At 49.7% G+C, this 17,472-nt stretch overlaps 1 protein-coding gene across 1 annotated transcript; it reads left to right on the top strand.

Annotated features, from left to right (window-relative positions):
* The first annotated feature begins 9,858 nt into the window (after nucleotides 1-9,858).
* On the top strand, nucleotides 9,859-15,278 carry LOC143720383 (uncharacterized). The gene is made up of 12 exons (XM_077209869.1): nucleotides 9,859-10,055; nucleotides 10,145-10,341; nucleotides 10,426-10,476; nucleotides 10,646-10,737; nucleotides 10,860-11,317; nucleotides 11,844-12,162; nucleotides 12,271-13,069; nucleotides 13,174-13,398; nucleotides 13,493-13,758; nucleotides 13,847-14,103; nucleotides 14,182-14,430; nucleotides 14,520-15,278. Exons 1-12 carry the CDS (start codon nucleotides 9,859-9,861, stop codon nucleotides 15,184-15,186), a joined length of 3,777 nt encoding a protein of 1,258 aa, XP_077065984.1. The 3' UTR covers nucleotides 15,187-15,278.
* The last annotated feature ends 2,194 nt before the right edge of the window (nucleotides 15,279-17,472 follow it).

Raw genomic sequence — 17,472 nt, 5'->3', positions numbered from 1 at the left:
TTTATTTTAGAACACTTATTTTCTCCCATGAGGGTCATTAAACAGTCATAAAAGACTGTTCTTTATTTTAGAATGTTAATCTGCCTTCACAAAGGCCATGTTAACAGTCCTTAATGACATTTATAGAACATTTATTTGTCTTCATGAAGATCATGCTAATTGTCTTGCCCATTTATTTTATTTGTGGAGCTTTTTTATGTATTTAAATTATGCATTAGCATTCTATTATACCATGGTCTGGGTGAGTACTCGATTCTGGCTGCAGGATGTCCGTTAAAAAGTGACAGAGGACACCTAGTAAAGGAGTTCTGGTGAATCTGACTGTTTACCGTTCGAAATTAATAAATAAATGCGCTGGCTACATCAGCTGTGAGTAACCATGTTTACAATTTAAAAAAACCAGGGGGGTATAAAACAGAGTCAGACAAAGATGGAGAGACTCAAGAAGAAGTGACAACATGTAGAATGCAACAGGACGTCTCTGAATGGTTAGTTGATGAATTTATGTTTCTGATGTGGAGTTAACTATCTTCAATTAGCATAATTCTGTCATGATAATCTATAAATCGCTCCTATAGGAACTGTTGTGAGATGCACACAGAGTGACTTTTTATTGCATGTGAAAAGAAGGATGCTAAAGTTTGAGCTGACTCACAAATGTTCTTCTTATAAAACAACTTTTCCTCTTCTCAACATGGACTGCGTGTCCCGGGGGCGGGGTTTATGTACATTTTAGGGTTGCTGATGTCACTAACCTGGGAGGAATGTCGTGTAGTCCCTACCAGCCGTTTGTTGTAGTCCTTTTCTTTAAAAGCAAATAACTCCCTTTGCTTTGAACTTTGAGCATTGTAACTTTGCAGATGTTGTTTATGCTCAAACAGCAACATTTCACAGTTAGAAAAGTGAAATCGTGTTTTACCACCCCTTTAAGCATCAGAGCAGACACATGGCATTACTGTTCTGTGCAGAGATGCCACAGCATCCAGTTTGGCAAGTACCAGGGTCAAACTTTCCGTTGGCTCCTGGAGAACGACGTGGGCTACACCACGCAGTTGGTTGCCAGCCACCAGCGGGAGCGGGAGAAAAGTGCCTCCGACAGCCCCCTTATGGCCAACAAGGACGCACTCGCCCGGTACTCGTGCGCCCACCCTGCTTTTGCTGAGCAGCTGCGTTACCACCGGGTGCACGAGGAGGCCCGGGCTCGCGCCACTCAGCCCGGGTGTGAGGGCGAGGCGCTTGTTGGCTTTGGGGACTACAAGGAGGCCACCCTGAAGGACCTGTACGACTCCAAGGAGAAGCAGCACCAGAAGTAAGTCCTGTTGTGGTGAAGGGCAGTGAACTGTCGACAGGGTGCTGTGACTTGTTGATATGCGTGTTAATCTTTGATCATTGTCTTGCAGCTTTGTCAAGTGGCTACGGCGGAAGACACCGCAGCCTGGGACCTCGATGGACGCCGCCAGGAAGTACATCCTGGGCCGAGACAAGGAGCGGTCGGCAGAGGTGGCTGCTACCCCCCCACCTCCCACCAGCAGCAGCAGCAGCAGCAGCAGCAGCACCCCCACCACCAGCAGTGGCCCCAGCAAGGCCGCTGCTTCCACCGCGCTGCCGCCGCGCAAGCCGATCGCTCCCATGTTCTCGGCCCTACTGGGAAGGCGTCCAATGGCCCCAGGTGAGCTGCAGGCCAAGGTCAGGAAGCTGATGACCACACCAGCACGGCCTGCAGTTCCAGGTAGATCTCTTTCTTTCTCTTTAACACAACAGTGGTTCAGTGTACAGGATTAACTAACCATTGCCCTCCCACCCCACAGCGGTGTCTACATCCGTCAGAGACCAGTGCCCCTCGGTTCCGCCGCCGCCCCCCCCCCCCCCCCACAGAGGTGACGGACGAGGATCTGGTCCAGATGGCCACTGACTTAGAAACGGGTAACTGGCACCACACTGGACACGTCACACTGTAACATTTGCCCTCAATATATATTCTTCTGGCGGTATTTTTGTATTAACTGTAATGGTTTCATTTGATGGTCTCTACAGCTGATGCTTGAAGACCAAAGGTAGGTTTGGCAGGTAATGTAGCCGTCTTTGTCGGTGGTAGATGTGTAGAACGTAGTGGCAATGTAGATTTGCTTAACCACCTTCACATGTCTACTTCCCTTGGCCCTGCTGCATCTCTTGACATTCACCTTGTAGCACTAAACCATCTGCCCCATCACTGGCATGCTGTACGTCATCTAATTACTTGCATTCTGCACGTCATCTAATCACTGGCATGCTGCACGTCATTAACACTCAGACTCACTTAGTCTTGCCTGCCTGTGTGTTGCCCCATGACTATCATTGTGCTGATGCCATTTTGTTGTGTGTGAATGTGTCTGAAGCTCACGTACAGGTCCTTCAGACTCTCCCGCTGGTGGTGAGGCCTCCATCTCCACCTCCTCCGGCGTTGTCCTCCATCCCTCCCCCACCGCCACCACCTCGAGTTGCGGCTGCTCCACCTACGCTCGCGGTTCCGGCTCGGGCTCCGGCGTTGACCAGGGAGGAGCCCCGTCGCGTCTCCGTGGAGGAGACGCCATCTGGGGAGGCCACCCTGGCACCAGCGCCGGAGAAGAGGAAGAGGAAGGAGAGGAAAGTGGAGCAGCCCGCAACGCCCACTCCTGCTTCGGCTGAGGTACAAACACAAACACAGACACACACACACACACACACACACACACACACCGTGCCCGTACTCATGGACGGCACAACTCAGTGAAGTTGACTGTCAAACTGCATGCAGCACCTCCTCTCAGCCTCCTTACAGTGTGTTTGTTTGTGTTGTTTTTTTCCCTCACAGTCCCGGTTGCCTGAGAGCTGGCGGACAGCTCTCACCGTGGAAGAGCAGGAGTGGATCGGCCGGGAGCTGTTCAAGACAGACAGCGAGGGGAGGACCAAACTCACCACAGACCTCAAGCTGTGGTGGGACCCCCCTCAGCCCCGGCCGAGTTACACTCAGCCATCCGCCTCACCAGCTGCCTTCTTCGCGTGTCGGCTGTTCCTCTGGACGCCCCTGCGTCTGTGGGGCGTCCGGCCGACATGCTGTAATAGGGCCCTCACCAAGTGTGGGCTCTACAGGACCATCCGGAGGGTCCTGGACATCGACGGCTGGTACTTGATGGCCACCGAGTACCTGGAGTGCCGTCGGTGTAAGAGGAAGGTAGCTGCCTGGTCGCAGGAGGTCGTGGGTCAGCTGGGAGAGGGGCATCGCGCCCTCTTCCCGGCAATCCTCACCTACAAGTAAGTAGCTGTCTGAACACTGTCACAGTATGTCTGTTTGTGGCGCCCTCTTCCCGGCAATCCTCACCTACAAGTAAGTAGCTGTCTGACCACTGTCACAGTGTGTCTGTGTGTTGCGCCCTCTTGCCGGCAATCCTCACCTACAAGTAAGTACCTGTCTGAACACTGTCACAGTGTGTCTGTGTGTGGCTCTTCTGTAACACATGATGTGCTCCTCTCTGTAGGCTCGCCTGCGACCGGCGGGTAATCATCCAGCTGCGTGAGCGTACTCGGGGGAACAGCGCCACGCAGCTGTACAAAAAACTCTGTGAGGCACACACAGAGGCCTGGATGCGGCGGTCCATACACTACCTCAGCGTCATGGAGCCCTTCACGTCGCGAGGTGTCGTGCGCATGTGCACCCCACCACCAAAACCGCCACCCGTGCCCCAGTACGCGTGGCTGTTAATGGTGTACTGCCACGACATCCTCTCCCGCCTGGAGGACGTGAAGGCCCGGGTCACCTCCGTCTTCGGAACGGTCTTGAAGATGGATTCGACCAAGAAGGTAAATGTGGTGCTATGTATGTATAAATATATATGTATATAAATGTGGTGCGGAGTATCACGCTCTGGCTATGTGCGTGCAGCCTTACTGAGATGCTTTATTCTTTCAAACAGGTGACCCGGAAGCTCGCCGGTGCTGCCGCCCAGACCGCAGCGTGGGCAACGAACGTCGGCAACGAGCACGGACAGGTGCTCATGTCCGTGCTCACGGACGCCGAGGGTGCCGGCCTGTTGTCCATGGCTGCGGGGTTAATGCGGCGGTATCGGGACGCTGGGGTGGAGCCGCCTCAGCTCCTCTACGTCGACCGGGACTGTTGTTCGTCCCACGGGGGATCCAAGACAGCTGACATGTTCGGGAAGTGGGACAAGCTGGTGGTCCGGCTGGACATCTGGCACCTGATGCGGCGGTTCGCGTCAGGTGCGTTGTGGCAAAAACAATAATTAAACAAACAGCATCACAGTAAGAGACATCATGGTTCCATAACTTGATGTAACATGCATTTTTCCATAACAGGTGTCACCACCGAGAGCCACCAGCTGTATAAACCCTTCCTGCAGCAGCTGTCTTCGTGCATCTTCCTGTGGGACCCAGAGGACGCAGCCCGGTTGCTCAAGGCGAAGAAGAGGATGCTTGAGGCGCAGGGGATGACCTTCTCGTCCGACGCCGGAGTGTGGAGGCACGTCAGCCGCAAGAATATGGCTCTCCATTGCCGTCGCCGCACGCGTGGAGCGGCGGAGACGGAGCGGCTGATCGGTGACCTCCTGGAAACCTTCGGCGGTGCCAACGGACGAGACACCATGGGGATTTCCCTGCTGGACCAAGACCGCATCCAGAAGATCTGGACGGAGCAGCGGCGCCACCTCCATTGCATCCAGGACCCGCCGGGCGTGGAGCTGTACACTGAGACCGGCAGGGTGACCAAGGGGGGGATCAGCCTGCCGGTGTACCGTTGTGCACGAGGCTCCACGTCCCTGGAGTCGTTCCACCTGCATCTCAACCGCTTCATTCCAGGTATGTTTCACATGCTTCACTGTCATGTCAATCTTTCACTGTCATCGACTCGCTGTCATTCACATTGTGTGCACTGAATAAACTGCTAAACAGATCTGTGTTCCTCCTCAGGAGAAAGTGCCAATCCCTGGCACTTCCAGGCATTTCTCCTGGAGGGGTTGACGCGGTGGAACGCCGACAGGGCGGCGTCCGTGGCACAGGAGGGACGGCCGCTGCTCCGCTCCTACAATGGCCCCCTGCAGCACTCCCTTGACCAGCTCAGCCAAAGGGTGCTTGGCACGAGTGTGGTCAAGGATTACACCAAGCCCAGGGAGTACACGGGTAAGAACACTCAAGCCACCGCGCTTACACGTGTCCACACTGAATGATATTTGTACCAGACTGACTGATGCGATTTGTGTTGTTGTACTTCAGGGGAACTCATCGGCATCGAGTACCTGTACTCCCAGACGGGCAGAGTGCTGCAGGACGTCAGCTTGGACCCTGACATTCCGGACGCGGGGGGGGACGTTCCCCAACTCGTCGAGGATGACGAGCTCGCCGACGGCCCGCAGGAGGTGGAGGACCTCACCCTGCACGTGCCTGGCGAGTTCCCAGCTCCTCAGACGGACCCGCGGTCAGGGCGACCGGCTGACGCACCCGCGCCCGAGCCATCCAGTCCACCGGTGCCCCCGAGCCCGCACCCCACTCCCCCGGCCGGTCCTCGCCAGAGCCTCAGCAGGCTGCTGAGGTAAGCACGCCACCTCTTTGTGGTCTGCGACTGCAGTGCATCTCGCATCACCAAAAACTGCGCTCGCTCTGTTCCATCCACCTGACTTATTGTTTTCCATCTCTTCTTGTGTGTCTGCAGGACTACAGAGGACCGGATGACCAGCCGGGGTACCTGGCCGTGGTCCAGTTGGCCACGGCCTTGGTGGGGTTGCGTCACGACCCGGCCTTGTCAGAGGGGAGGGTAGACGAGCTTATCAGGCTCTACGAGGCCCTGTCACCGTACGACAGGGCCCGAGTGGTTTACCCTCCCCGCTACAGGGACAGGCCAGCTCAGGGGCGCTTCATGGCAGCCAAGCCAAGCCGCCCCAGTATACCTGGTGTGGAAAGCTTGAGACGGTAAGGCTACGCTTCCATCATACATTTCCCTGGTGTACAAACAAGCTGCTTTATGTAATGTTGCCCATTATCATGCTCATATCTGTCATTGTTTTTGTCCATTGTCCACAGCTGCCTGGTCGGAGAGACCTCTGGACCTGCCAGCAGTCCCAGCGCAAGCCGGCTGGTAGAGGCAGTATGCACCCAGCTCTGCCGCTTGATCCCCTCGGGCAGCCGTGCGCGCGGTGCCCGGAGGTCGCGGTGGGACAGCATACTGCTTCGGTACCAGCACATCCGGGACCTTGTGCTGGGCCACCAGAGGCTGATGGCTCGGGCGCCCATACAGCTCTTTGAGCTGAACGCCAGGACCCTCTCGCTGTGGTATGTTTGATGCTTTTGATGTTATGGTAATGACATGCTTGAATGGCATGCTCTCAAAATTGTACATGTAACTAAAACACTACGTTGAAATCCGTTTTCAGGTTCACCAGGATGCAGCGGGAGAAGGAGAGGACTGTGCTAGCTTCAGGCGTTGCAGCAGAGGGACGACCACCAGCGGCAGCGGCAGCGGGTTCGGCGCCGTGCCCAGCAACAGCGGTGGATCGTTCTCCGGCAGCAGCAACAGGCCAGGCGAGGACAGCAGCGCCAAGGGCGGCGGGACCTCTGGCAGCAGCACCGGCCGTGGCAGCACCGGTGCCTGTTCTGCCAGCGCCAGTGCGCCCACTGGCGCCTTTACCGCCTGCCCCCTCAGCTGTTGTCCTGGCCATACCACCGGCTGCTGCAGCTGCAACAGGACCTTTTCCGGCAACACAGCCTCTCTTTCTGGACCTCTCACTGCCCCAGCAGAGTGTGAGGGTGCTCCCCATCCCAACGCTCCCTCGGACAACGCCAGCCCCACACGTCCTCCCTCTGCCGCTGGCCGCCGCACATCACGCCGGCCCTCGGCTGCCTGCACCACCTCCTGCTCCCCCTCCTCAGCCTCGCTCTGCGTACAAAACTGAATGGCTGAGGAGGAAGAGGGCTGAGCAGAGGGCAGCGGCAGGAACAGTCGTCGCTGCCCGGGCCGGCGTGCCACAAGAACAAAAGTGCAGGAGATGCGGCCAGCCAAAGCGGAGGGAGACCGGACACACCCGCTACGGCAATGTACATTTTTGCTCTGCCGCCGCAGCAGGTAAGAGTGTGGAGGACTGGCTGAGGGAGATGAAGGACCAGGGTCGAGCCCCGGACTGATTTCGCATTCTCGCTGGGGCAGGTGTATATAGTTGTTTCAGTGTTTGTTTGTTTGTTTTTTAAAGACATTGACTTTACCCTCCACAAGGACCGGGACCTTGCCGCGGTGTGGAGGCTTCCTACAAACACCGGTCCACACCTGCCACAACTTTTCTACAGCAAAAAAAACATTGTGTATCCCATTCACACCTGTATAACATTGCCATGCCTTTGTACTATTCTGATTCTTTGCACTGACAAGTTATATAGGCCTATACTGTGTGTGTATGCTGCCTATCATATGGCTTAAGAAAAAGAAAAGAAAACATTGTCTGTCCCATTCACACCTGTATAACACATTCACACCTGTATAACACATTGTCATGCATTTGTGCTGTTCTGATTTTATGCGCTGACAAGTTATATAGGCCTTTTGGACATGTGGGTATGTTCAATAATGTGGTCACTGTCTTTGGAGTTACGTCCAGTTGCCACTGGCTCTGTTGCCGCCGCGTTGGTACTTCACACTGTATGCTGCTGCATTATTTATCCATGCATGTCTGTAATGAGCCCTTATACTATGCGTCTGTCTGCTGTGATTGATGTGGTTTAAAATAAGAGGAATGAAGCCTTGTGCCACTGTTCTGCATCAATACCACTGTTCTGCATCTCGCCCCAGAACATTTATGCCATGTGTCTGCTCTGATGCTCTATTTGTATTATTATTATCATCATCATCATCATCAAAATCATCATGTTTTATTGTATTGTAGTTTGAAATAAATAATCTATTTCACACTGTAGTCTACTGCTGCTGTGTTTGGTGTTTTCTGCATCTATACATCATCATCATCAACAACAACTACAACAACAACAACAACTACTGATATTTAATTGATATTTTTTTTACTGAAGAAAAAGGTGAAACGAATAATACACGGCATGTAACTTTTATTTATACATTGAAATAAAATTATTGACATAATATAAATGTAATATAATGTTTAACATAACAAATTTTTATATATATGCAGAAAAAGGTGAAACAATATAAATACAATATATCTATGCAGAAAAGGGTGAAACAATATAAAAAGGGGAAACAATATGAATACAGTATATTATTTAACATAAACAATATAAATACAATATAATGTTTAACACAACAGATTTTAATATCTATGCAGAAAAAGGTGAAACAAATAACGCACGGCATGTTACTTTTATGTATACACATGAAATAGGCATAATATGAATATAATAGTGTGTAATATAATGTTTAATATTTGTGCTTCGGTCGGGATTCGATCCTACGCTTTGATGGTGTCTCGTTTGTACCGCGTTTGTGCGACTGGGCATGCGCGAAGGCACTAATGCGCATGCGCGAAAACAGAGAAGAACGATGGCGAAGCTTTAGCATCCCCACCGCGCATTTTTCTCTGTTTTTGCGCATGCCCAGTAGCGCCTTTGCGCATGCCCAGTTGTACAATATATATATATGTATATATGTCAATCTCAAGTGCAATGCCAATTGCAACCTCACTCACTCACTTACTCACATCAATTATTCATATTAGCAATATTTGCTAAGTATATGGCAGTTTGTGATGTTTCAGAGACGTTCGTTCCAGAGACGTTGTTCGACGGTGCCTTTATCTGTGATGACGGACATTCGAATAAAGGGTGGGAATCATCAGTCAAAGAGTCCAATCTTTCTTAAACCAGGCAGCTACATATGGCAGTTTGTGATGTTTCAGAGACGTTCGTTCCTCCCCTAGGCGGTTCCTCCCATTGGCCGGGAGCCCTGCCTCGGCTCCTATTGGCCGAGGCCTCGTCGCCGGCGCCAACGTCGACTCCGACGTCATTCACTCGATTCACTCTGTCTGAATCACGAATTGCCCCGAAATAACCGGAAATAACCATCTTTTGCTGTTTTACTCCATTTAAAACAATATTTAACACAAACGTTTTTTTAAAAACGCTGCAATTTTCTGCACACGGATCATTTTTTAGCCTTTTTGCTCTCTTTTTTTGTGGGTTTTTCTACCCTGTATTTTTTCGTTGAGCACGTAAGTAAGCATATTTCTTTCCCTTTCTCTTGTTTTATCTGTATTGTATTTTTAAAAGAGGCACATAATAAGCCTTTTATCAAAGTGTACTGCATGCAGAAGAGGCGGGTGAAAAAAAATTGGGGTGATGCCGAGTCGTTACGTTGGAATGACGTTTGACCCGCCTAAACCTTATAATTCTGTATAAAAAGTACAGTTTCATTCATGATTTTCATCGACACCCAGTAAAGTGCAGGTTTTCTTTCTTTTAACTATGTGCAATGCATGCAGAAGTGGCGTGAGAAAAACAATGGGCTAATATATCGAGCAGTTCATAAGCAGCTGACGTAAAACATATAATTCTGTATAAAATGTACAGTTTCATTCATGATTTTCATCGACGCCAGTAAATCCACTTTTTTTTCTCTCAAAAATATAATGTATGCAGACTTCTTCTGATGAGCGTTCGTTTGACCCTTTACTCACTTTATGTCAGTTTTATGATCCGAATAATCAACAACTATGGAAAAAGAAAACGAAATTCGTTTAAAATTATAAAAATATATAACTAAAAAGAAAAAAATTAGTACTAATGCCACTGATTTAAAATTTTCCATGAATATTTATTGTGTATGGGGGTTTTCAGTGGGGGTTTTCATTGTTTGCATTGCTTTACTGTTGCAGAATGGAAAGCACACCCAACCTGCGTGTGGAGGCTGGAGAGCTGGTGCTTAGGCCTTCTAAGCAGGCAGCCACCGTAGAGAAAGTCCAGAGAGAGGGCACGTTACCTGGCTGTGAGGGTGACTGTCTGGTGGGCTTTGGGGTCCACAAGAAGAGCACCTACAAGGAGCTCTATGAGGCTAAGGACAGGGAGAGGAAAAGGTAATATGTGCTTCTGCTTGCTTGTTATTGTATTGCTGTTTTGTATTTATTTTACTCTTATCATGTAAACTATTGTGTTTCTTATGTAGTTATGTGGAGTTCATCCGGCACAAGGGCACCAATACAGGCAGCAAGATGGACGCCCTGAAAAAGTACATCTTGCTGAGGGACCAGCAAAGGGAAAAAAAGTCATCCTCTGCATCCCAGCCTGCTGTCCCGCACCCTTCACGCCTGACTTCTCCTCCTCCCACCCAAAGCTCCCATTCCCAGCCAGCCACAGCACACAGTGAGTTTTTAGATCTATAAGTGGTGTAATTCTATGCACGTTCTAATGGAATTATGAATAACATTGTAATTTTTCTGCCCTCAGAGCCAACAGATGAAGATCTGCTGGCTTCAGCCATGGAGGTGGAGCCACAGTGTGAGTGTTTTGTTTTCTTTTGTGTGTAGAAAAAGCATGCTCACCTGATCTTATGTGATCACTAATACATTTCCTAACATCATATGGTATTGTTATGTAACCATAAATGTCTTCAAATTATTAAATCATTAGTACTAATTACAAAATTAAAATGATGTGTTCTTCACAGTACTTACACCAGCACCACCACCTTCAGCGCCGATCCGCTCACCTCGCTTGGAGCAAAGAGCCGCTCAAAGGCTGGTGTCAGCGGCTTCTGAGGTACAGTTTTCACACCAGAAGTTTGCACATATATATATATATATATATATATATATATATATTATTATTAATTTACTCATTTTGTTTTTATTCATACATGACATATTTTTGTGTTCCTATAGGTTGTTCTCCCTGAGGCCTGGAAGCACTCCCTTCCAAAAGAACAACACGAGTGGATCGGCCGCTCCCTCTTCCGACGCCAGGGTGGAAGGGCAGCGCTGACAGATAACCTGCAGATGTGGTGGTACCCTCCCCAGCCTCGTCTGCAGTATCATCAGCCTCCAGCATCGCCGGACGTGTTCTTCACCTGGCCGCTGTGTTTGTGGATGCCCTACAGAATGTGGTCCTACAAGCTGATCTGCAGCTCGCCAGACTGCAGACGGTCTGGTCGGCGACTGACATCATGTGGGCTCTACAAGACAGTGAGGCGGGTGCTGAATTTACACGGCTGGTATTTTCTGGCAACAGAGTACCTGGAGTGTCAGCGCTGCCACAAGAAGCTCGCCGCGTGGTCCTATGACGTCCTGGACCAGCTGGATCCGGCTCACCGCAGGATGTTCCCAGCTATCCTCACTTACCGGTGAGTCATGAGAAAATTATTCTTACTGCAGGTGCAATTACCTACTAACATGTTACACCGTTAACTAGGATGTAATGGTAATAATGTAACTTAAATTACTTAAAAATAATATTTTTCTTAGTACTTTTAAAATTAATTACATGTAATAATTTGTACACAAAACAAGCTTCTGTAGTTTTTCCCCACGACACTGTGTCTGCCAGTCAAGGTTCTATACAGAATGTGTGAACGACCCACCCCCATTGATCTTTGCTTGACCTTTCAAAGGTGTCAAGCTCAGAACAATAACATTCCAACACCTTGAGACACCTAGCCTGACAGCTGAGGTTCTATTCAAGATGTGTTAACGGCCCCCCATTGAGCCTTGCTTGACCTTCGATAGATGTCAGTCTTAAAACAATATCAAAGTCTGTACAGTTTTTTTATCTTTTTGTATGGGAAACATCGCACCTTTCCTCTGCTCTGGAAAAGATAACACTTTAAAGGAACTTTAATAAACTTTGCCTTTGTCTGTGTGTTTTAACAGGTTCTCTTGTGATATGCATGTGGCAAAGTTGATGAGGGAGCGATCTCTCGGCAACAGCGTCTCTATGCTGTATCACAAGCTGTGTGAACAGCATAGTGAGGAATGGATGGAGAGGTCCCTGCAATATCTCTCTGTGTGTCACCGGTTCCATGGCACCACCACACAGCCCATCTCACCTCCACCACCCAAGCCGCCTGTACCAACCGCCAAGTGGCTCCTCTCTGTCCACGCAGAGGATATCCGGTCCCGGTATGGTGAGCTCAAAGCCAGGGTCACCTCTGTCTTTGGGTCCATCCTGAAGATGGCCTCCACAAAAAAGGTAACATATTAATCAAATATTAGTTTCAAAGGCCCAAATGTGTATATACAGGTGTAGATAAAAAATTTGTAGGTTATCTGTACTGAATTTTCTGTTTTCCAACAACAGGTGGCCAAAAAACTGGCAGGAGCTGCAGCTGGGACCGCAGCCTGGGTCACCAATGTGGGCAATGAGCACGGACAGGTCCTCATGTCTGTGCTCACCTCACACGAGGGTCAGGGACTGCTGCCCATGACCACAGGCCTGGTGAAGAGGTACGAGGCGGCTGGTGTCGCTCCCCCCACGCTCCTTTATGTGGACAGAGACTGCTGCTCTTCTGTGGGCACATCCAGAGCAGGTGCCATGTTCAGCGGCTGGAGTGATGTGGTGGTACGTCTCGATGTGTGGCACTTCATGCGGCGCTTCGCCGCTGGTCTGCACACTGACAGCCACCCGCTCTACGGTCTGTTCATGGCGAAGCTCTCTGCCTGCATTTTCGTCTGGGACGAGGGAGATGTGGCTCTGCTGAGGGAGGCCAAAATGAGGGAGCTAGAGCAACAGCATGGCATCAGAGGCCTCACTGATGACCAGCTAACCAGCAGGCTCACCTCCAGACAGTTGGCGCTGCACTGTCGACGCTGCACACGTGGCGTGGAGGAGACAGAGCAGCTAATCTGTACGTTGCTGGAGGCCTTCAAGGACGCCAGGGAAACCATGGGCATCCCCTTGGTGGACCAGGAGAGGATGGACGTCATATGGGACACGCAAAGACGCCATCTTCCCTGCATCCAGGACCCCCCTGGTGTGCAGCTGTACACCCAGACAGGAAGTATGACAAGGGGAGGGCTCACACTTCCTGTCTACCGCTGCGCTAGGGGTTTCACTTCCCTGGAGTCCTTCCACAACCACCTCAACCGCTTCATACCCGGTGAGATTACACACATCCACCTCAATGTTTTTTTTTGTGATTGTCTGTTTTTATCTCTTTTGTAATTATAAATTAGTGTTAATGTTTCCTTTTTTTTTTATCAGGAACGAGCGCTAACCTGGAAAATTTCCAGGCTTATCTGCTTGAGGGTTTGGAGCGGTGGAACGAGGACCGCGCTGCTGCTGCTGCTGCTGCTACCGTAATGGATGAGGGCCCGTCGTCCCTGCGCTGCTACAGTGCCTCGCTCCAGCACAGCCTCAATGAGCTCAGTCAGCGTCTTCTTGGCTGTAGTCTTGTACAAGACCATTCAAAGCCAGGACAGTACACGGGTATGTGTCTATAATGCCATGCTTTGTTGTTTTCTTTGTAATGCACAGGTGTCGGTTTTAAAACCTTGTTTTCAATTTAATTTTGTTTTGTCAGGCGAGCTCATCGGGGTGGAGTACCTGTGCTCGCAGCAGTCCTGGGAGTTCAGGGAGGACTTTGGGCGGGACCCAGATGCCCCAGATAGAATCCCAGATGACCTAGGGGAGGCAGAAGATGAGGGATTTGGGGATGAGGCAGAGGAGCAGGACCACACCATCTCCCCTCTTTCCTTAGTGTCCACCCAGGAAGCTGTACGCTTGTCTCAGGATTCAGCCTCACCCTCTCAGTCCTCCCAGGACCTGCCTCCTGAGCCCCAAGAAGATGTATGTATGCATGCAGGCATCCCTTGCCATGCCATCATATGGAGGACTTTTTTTATCCATCCACTAATTTCTTCTTTCTTCTTGTTAGGTGTGCAGAGGACCAGACGGGACACCAGGTTTTGACAGAGTGGTGGACCTGGCCAGGTACCTCGTCGAGCTGAGAGAAAAGCCTTGTGTCTCAGATAGGGAAGCCACTGACATTGTTCGGCTGTGGGACAGACTGCCGGACAGTGACAAAAAAGGTGTTTCCTATCCGACGAGACACAAGGGGAGACTCTTACAAGGCAGGTTTAAGGCCACCCACTCCAAAACCTCCACCTGTCATGGAAAGGAGAGCCTGAAGCGGTAAGTTAAATATTTGCACACAGAGCTTTAATAATGTAAATGACTATATGCTTTATAATTCCCTATTTTATTTTACAGGTGTGTGCTGGGGCAGGGGTCGGGCCCTGCGCAATGGCCCAATATTAGTCGAATTGTAGAGGCAGTATGTCTGGAGCTTTCCTCCATTCATCCAGCGGGGAAGGTGAAGTGGGGAGTTTCATTGAACCGCTGGGCTGCCGTTCTACACGACTACCAGGCCATACGGAGGCTGGTGGGGAACTGCCCAGCACTGAGGGGACGGGCAAGGATTCAGCTGTTTGAGGTCAATCAGCGGACGCTTTCTGTCTGGTAAGTAGTTTCTTTTTAAAGCCAGCTATAAAAGGAATTTTACAATTCTCATATTCTGTTCATCCTATTAATTGTGCCATTTTAAACAGGTACAACAACTACTGGAAGAAGCTGGAAGCAGACGTGCTGGCTCTGAGTGTGCCCTTGCCTCAGATCCGCATGGTGTCTAACACCCTTCTTCCTGTAGCCAAACAGAAGACGTCAGTGCCCGCTGCACCTCAATCAGCACTCAATCAGCGACATCCTCCCCCCGCATCAGCACCCGCCCTGTCTGCTCCACCGCCAGCGTCTCTCTCTGCTCCACCGCCGGCGTCACTCTCTGCTCCACCGGTAGCATCGCTCTCTGCTCCACCGCCGGCGTCACTCTCTGCTCCACCGGTAGCATCGCTCTCTGCTCCACCGCTGGCGTCACTCTCTGCTCCACCGGTAGCATCTCTCTCTGCTCCACCGCCGGCGTCACTCTCTGCTCCACCGGTAGCATCGCTCTCTGCTCCACTGCCGGCGTCACTCTCTGCTCCATCTTTGAGCAGAACAACTTTGTGGAGGAAGAGAAAGGCAGAAGAGTTTTTAGCCCAGAAGCAAGGGCTGCCCCCTCCACAGCAACGTGAAAGAAAAGATTACACATGCAGTCGATGTGGGCAGCCCAGAAAAAAAGAGTTTGGGCACACCAGGGTGGGCAGCTTCTTCTTCTGTGCCACAGCAGAGGGAAAGACTGTAGAAGAGTGGCTGCAGGAGAGGAGAAATGCTTCACTGTAAATAGTTATTTGTGTAAATATTGTAAATGTCCTGTTTCTTATTATTAAGGAATATTTAATTGCATTTAATAAAGAGCATGTAATTATTCCAAAGTGATTGTTCTTTATTTCAAAAGGTTTATCTGCCTTCATAACGGTCATATAAATTGTCCTTAATAATGATTATTTATTTTAGAACATTTAACGATTGTTCTTTTATTTGAGAACATTTATGTGCCCTCAATAAATGCCATGTTAATATATATCAAAACCTAATTTAGGGTTTACCTGCCTTCATGAGTCATGTAAATTTCCCTAAATTATAGTTTTTTACTTTTGCACATTTATTTGCCCTCATAAAAACCACGAAACAGTCCTTCTTTATTTCAGAATGCTTCTCTGTTAAAATAGGCCATGTCTGACCTATATATATAATTAATATATGTACGTATGTATTATTACATTTATACATATTTGTTGTACTTGTACAGATTTTAATTAAACAAAGGGTATATAGGGATCCCACAGTTAAGGCCATGTTAATAGTCTTAAATGCTTGTTCTTTATTTTAGAACACTTATTTTCTCCCATGAGGGTCATTAAACAGTCATAAAAGACTGTTCTTTATTTTAGAATGTTAATCTGCCTTCACAAAGGCCATGTTAACAGTCCTTAATGACATTTATAGAACATTTATTTGTCTTCATGAAGATCATGCTAATTGTCTTGCCCATTTATTTTATTTGTGGAGCTTTTTTATGTATTTAAATTATGCATTAGCATTCTATTATACCATGGTCTGGGTGAGTACTCGATTCTGGCTGCAGGATGTCCGTTAAAAAGTGACAGAGGACACCTAGTAAAGGAGTTCTGGTGAATCTGACTGTTTACCGTTCGAAATTAATAAATAAATGCGCTGGCTACATCAGCTGTGAGTAACCATGTTTACAATTTAAAAAAACCAGGGGGGTATAAAACAGAGTCAGACAAAGATGGAGAGACTCAAGAAGAAGTGACAACATGTAGAATGCAACAGGACGTCTCTGAATGGTTAGTTGATGAATTTATGTTTCTGATGTGGAGTTAACTATCTTCAATTAGCATAATTCTGTCATGATAATCTATAAATCGCTCCTATAGGAACTGTTGTGAGATGCACACAGAGTGACTTTTTATTGCATGTGAAAAGAAGGATGCTAAAGTTTGAGCTGACTCACAAATGTTCTTCTTATAAAACAACTTTTCCTCTTCTCAACATGGACTGCGTGTCCCGGGGGCGGGGTTTATGTACATTTTAGGGTTGCTGATGTCACTAACCTGGGAGGAATGTCGTGTAGTCCCTACCAGCCGTTTGTTGTAGTCCTTTTCTTTAAAAGCAAATAACTCCCTTTGCTTTGAACTTTGAGCATTGTAACTTTGCAGATGTTGTTTATGCTCAAACAGCAACATTTCACAGTTAGAAAAGTGAAATCGTGTTTTACCACCCCTTTAAGCATCAGAGCAGACACATGGCATTACTGTTCTGTGCAGAGATGCCACAGCATCCAGTTTGGCAAGTACCAGGGTCAAACTTTCCGTTGGCTCCTGGAGAACGACGTGGGCTACACCACGCAGTTGGTTGCCAGCCACCAGCGGGAGCGGGAGAAAAGTGCCTCCGACAGCCCCCTTATGGCCAACAAGGACGCACTCGCCCGGTACTCGTGCGCCCACCCTGCTTTTGCTGAGCAGCTGCGTTACCACCGGGTGCACGAGGAGGCCCGGGCTCGCGCCACTCAGCCCGGGTGTGAGGGCGAGGCGCTTGTTGGCTTTGGGGACTACAAGGAGGCCACCCTGAAGGACCTGTACGACTCCAAGGAGAAGCAGCACCAGAAGTAAGTCCTGTTGTGGTGAAGGGCAGTGAACTGTCGACAGGGTGCTGTGACTTGTTGATATGCGTGTTAATCTTTGATCATTGTCTTGCAGCTTTGTCAAGTGGCTACGGCGGAAGACACCGCAGCCTGGGACCTCGATGGACGCCGCCAGGAAGTACATCCTGGGCCGAGACAAGGAGCGGTCGGCAGAGGTGGCTGCTACCCCCCCACCTCCCACCAGCAGCAGCAGCAGCAGCAGCAGCAGCACCCCCACCACCAGCAGTGGCCCCAGCAAGGCCGCTGCTTCCACCGCGCTGCCGCCGCGCAAGCCGATCGCTCCCATGTTCTCGGCCCTACTGGGAAGGCGTCCAATGGCCCCAGGTGAGCTGCAGGCCAAGGTCAGGAAGCTGATGACCACACCAGCACGGCCTGCAGTTCCAGGTAGATCTCTTTCTTTC

This window comes from Siphateles boraxobius, unplaced genomic scaffold (genome assembly GCF_051911475.1).
Source record: "Siphateles boraxobius isolate OS27281-9 unplaced genomic scaffold, OSU_SipBor_1 64, whole genome shotgun sequence".
Lineage (NCBI taxonomy): Eukaryota > Metazoa > Chordata > Actinopteri > Cypriniformes > Leuciscidae > Siphateles > Siphateles boraxobius.
The sequence above is the reverse complement of the archived record's forward strand: the minus strand, read 5'-3'. Positions and strand labels throughout refer to the sequence as shown.

Coding starts and splice junctions, on each gene's coding strand:
- LOC143720383 (XM_077209869.1), top strand. CDS start 9,859: ATGGAAAGCACACCCAACCTGCGTGTGGAGGCTGGAGAGCTGGTGCTT. Junction 10,342..10,425: donor CCAGCCAGCCACAGCACACA/GTGAGTTTTTAG, acceptor TTCTGCCCTCAG/AGCCAACAGATGAAGATCTG. Junction 13,070..13,173: donor CCTCAACCGCTTCATACCCG/GTGAGATTACAC, acceptor TTTTTTTATCAG/GAACGAGCGCTAACCTGGAA.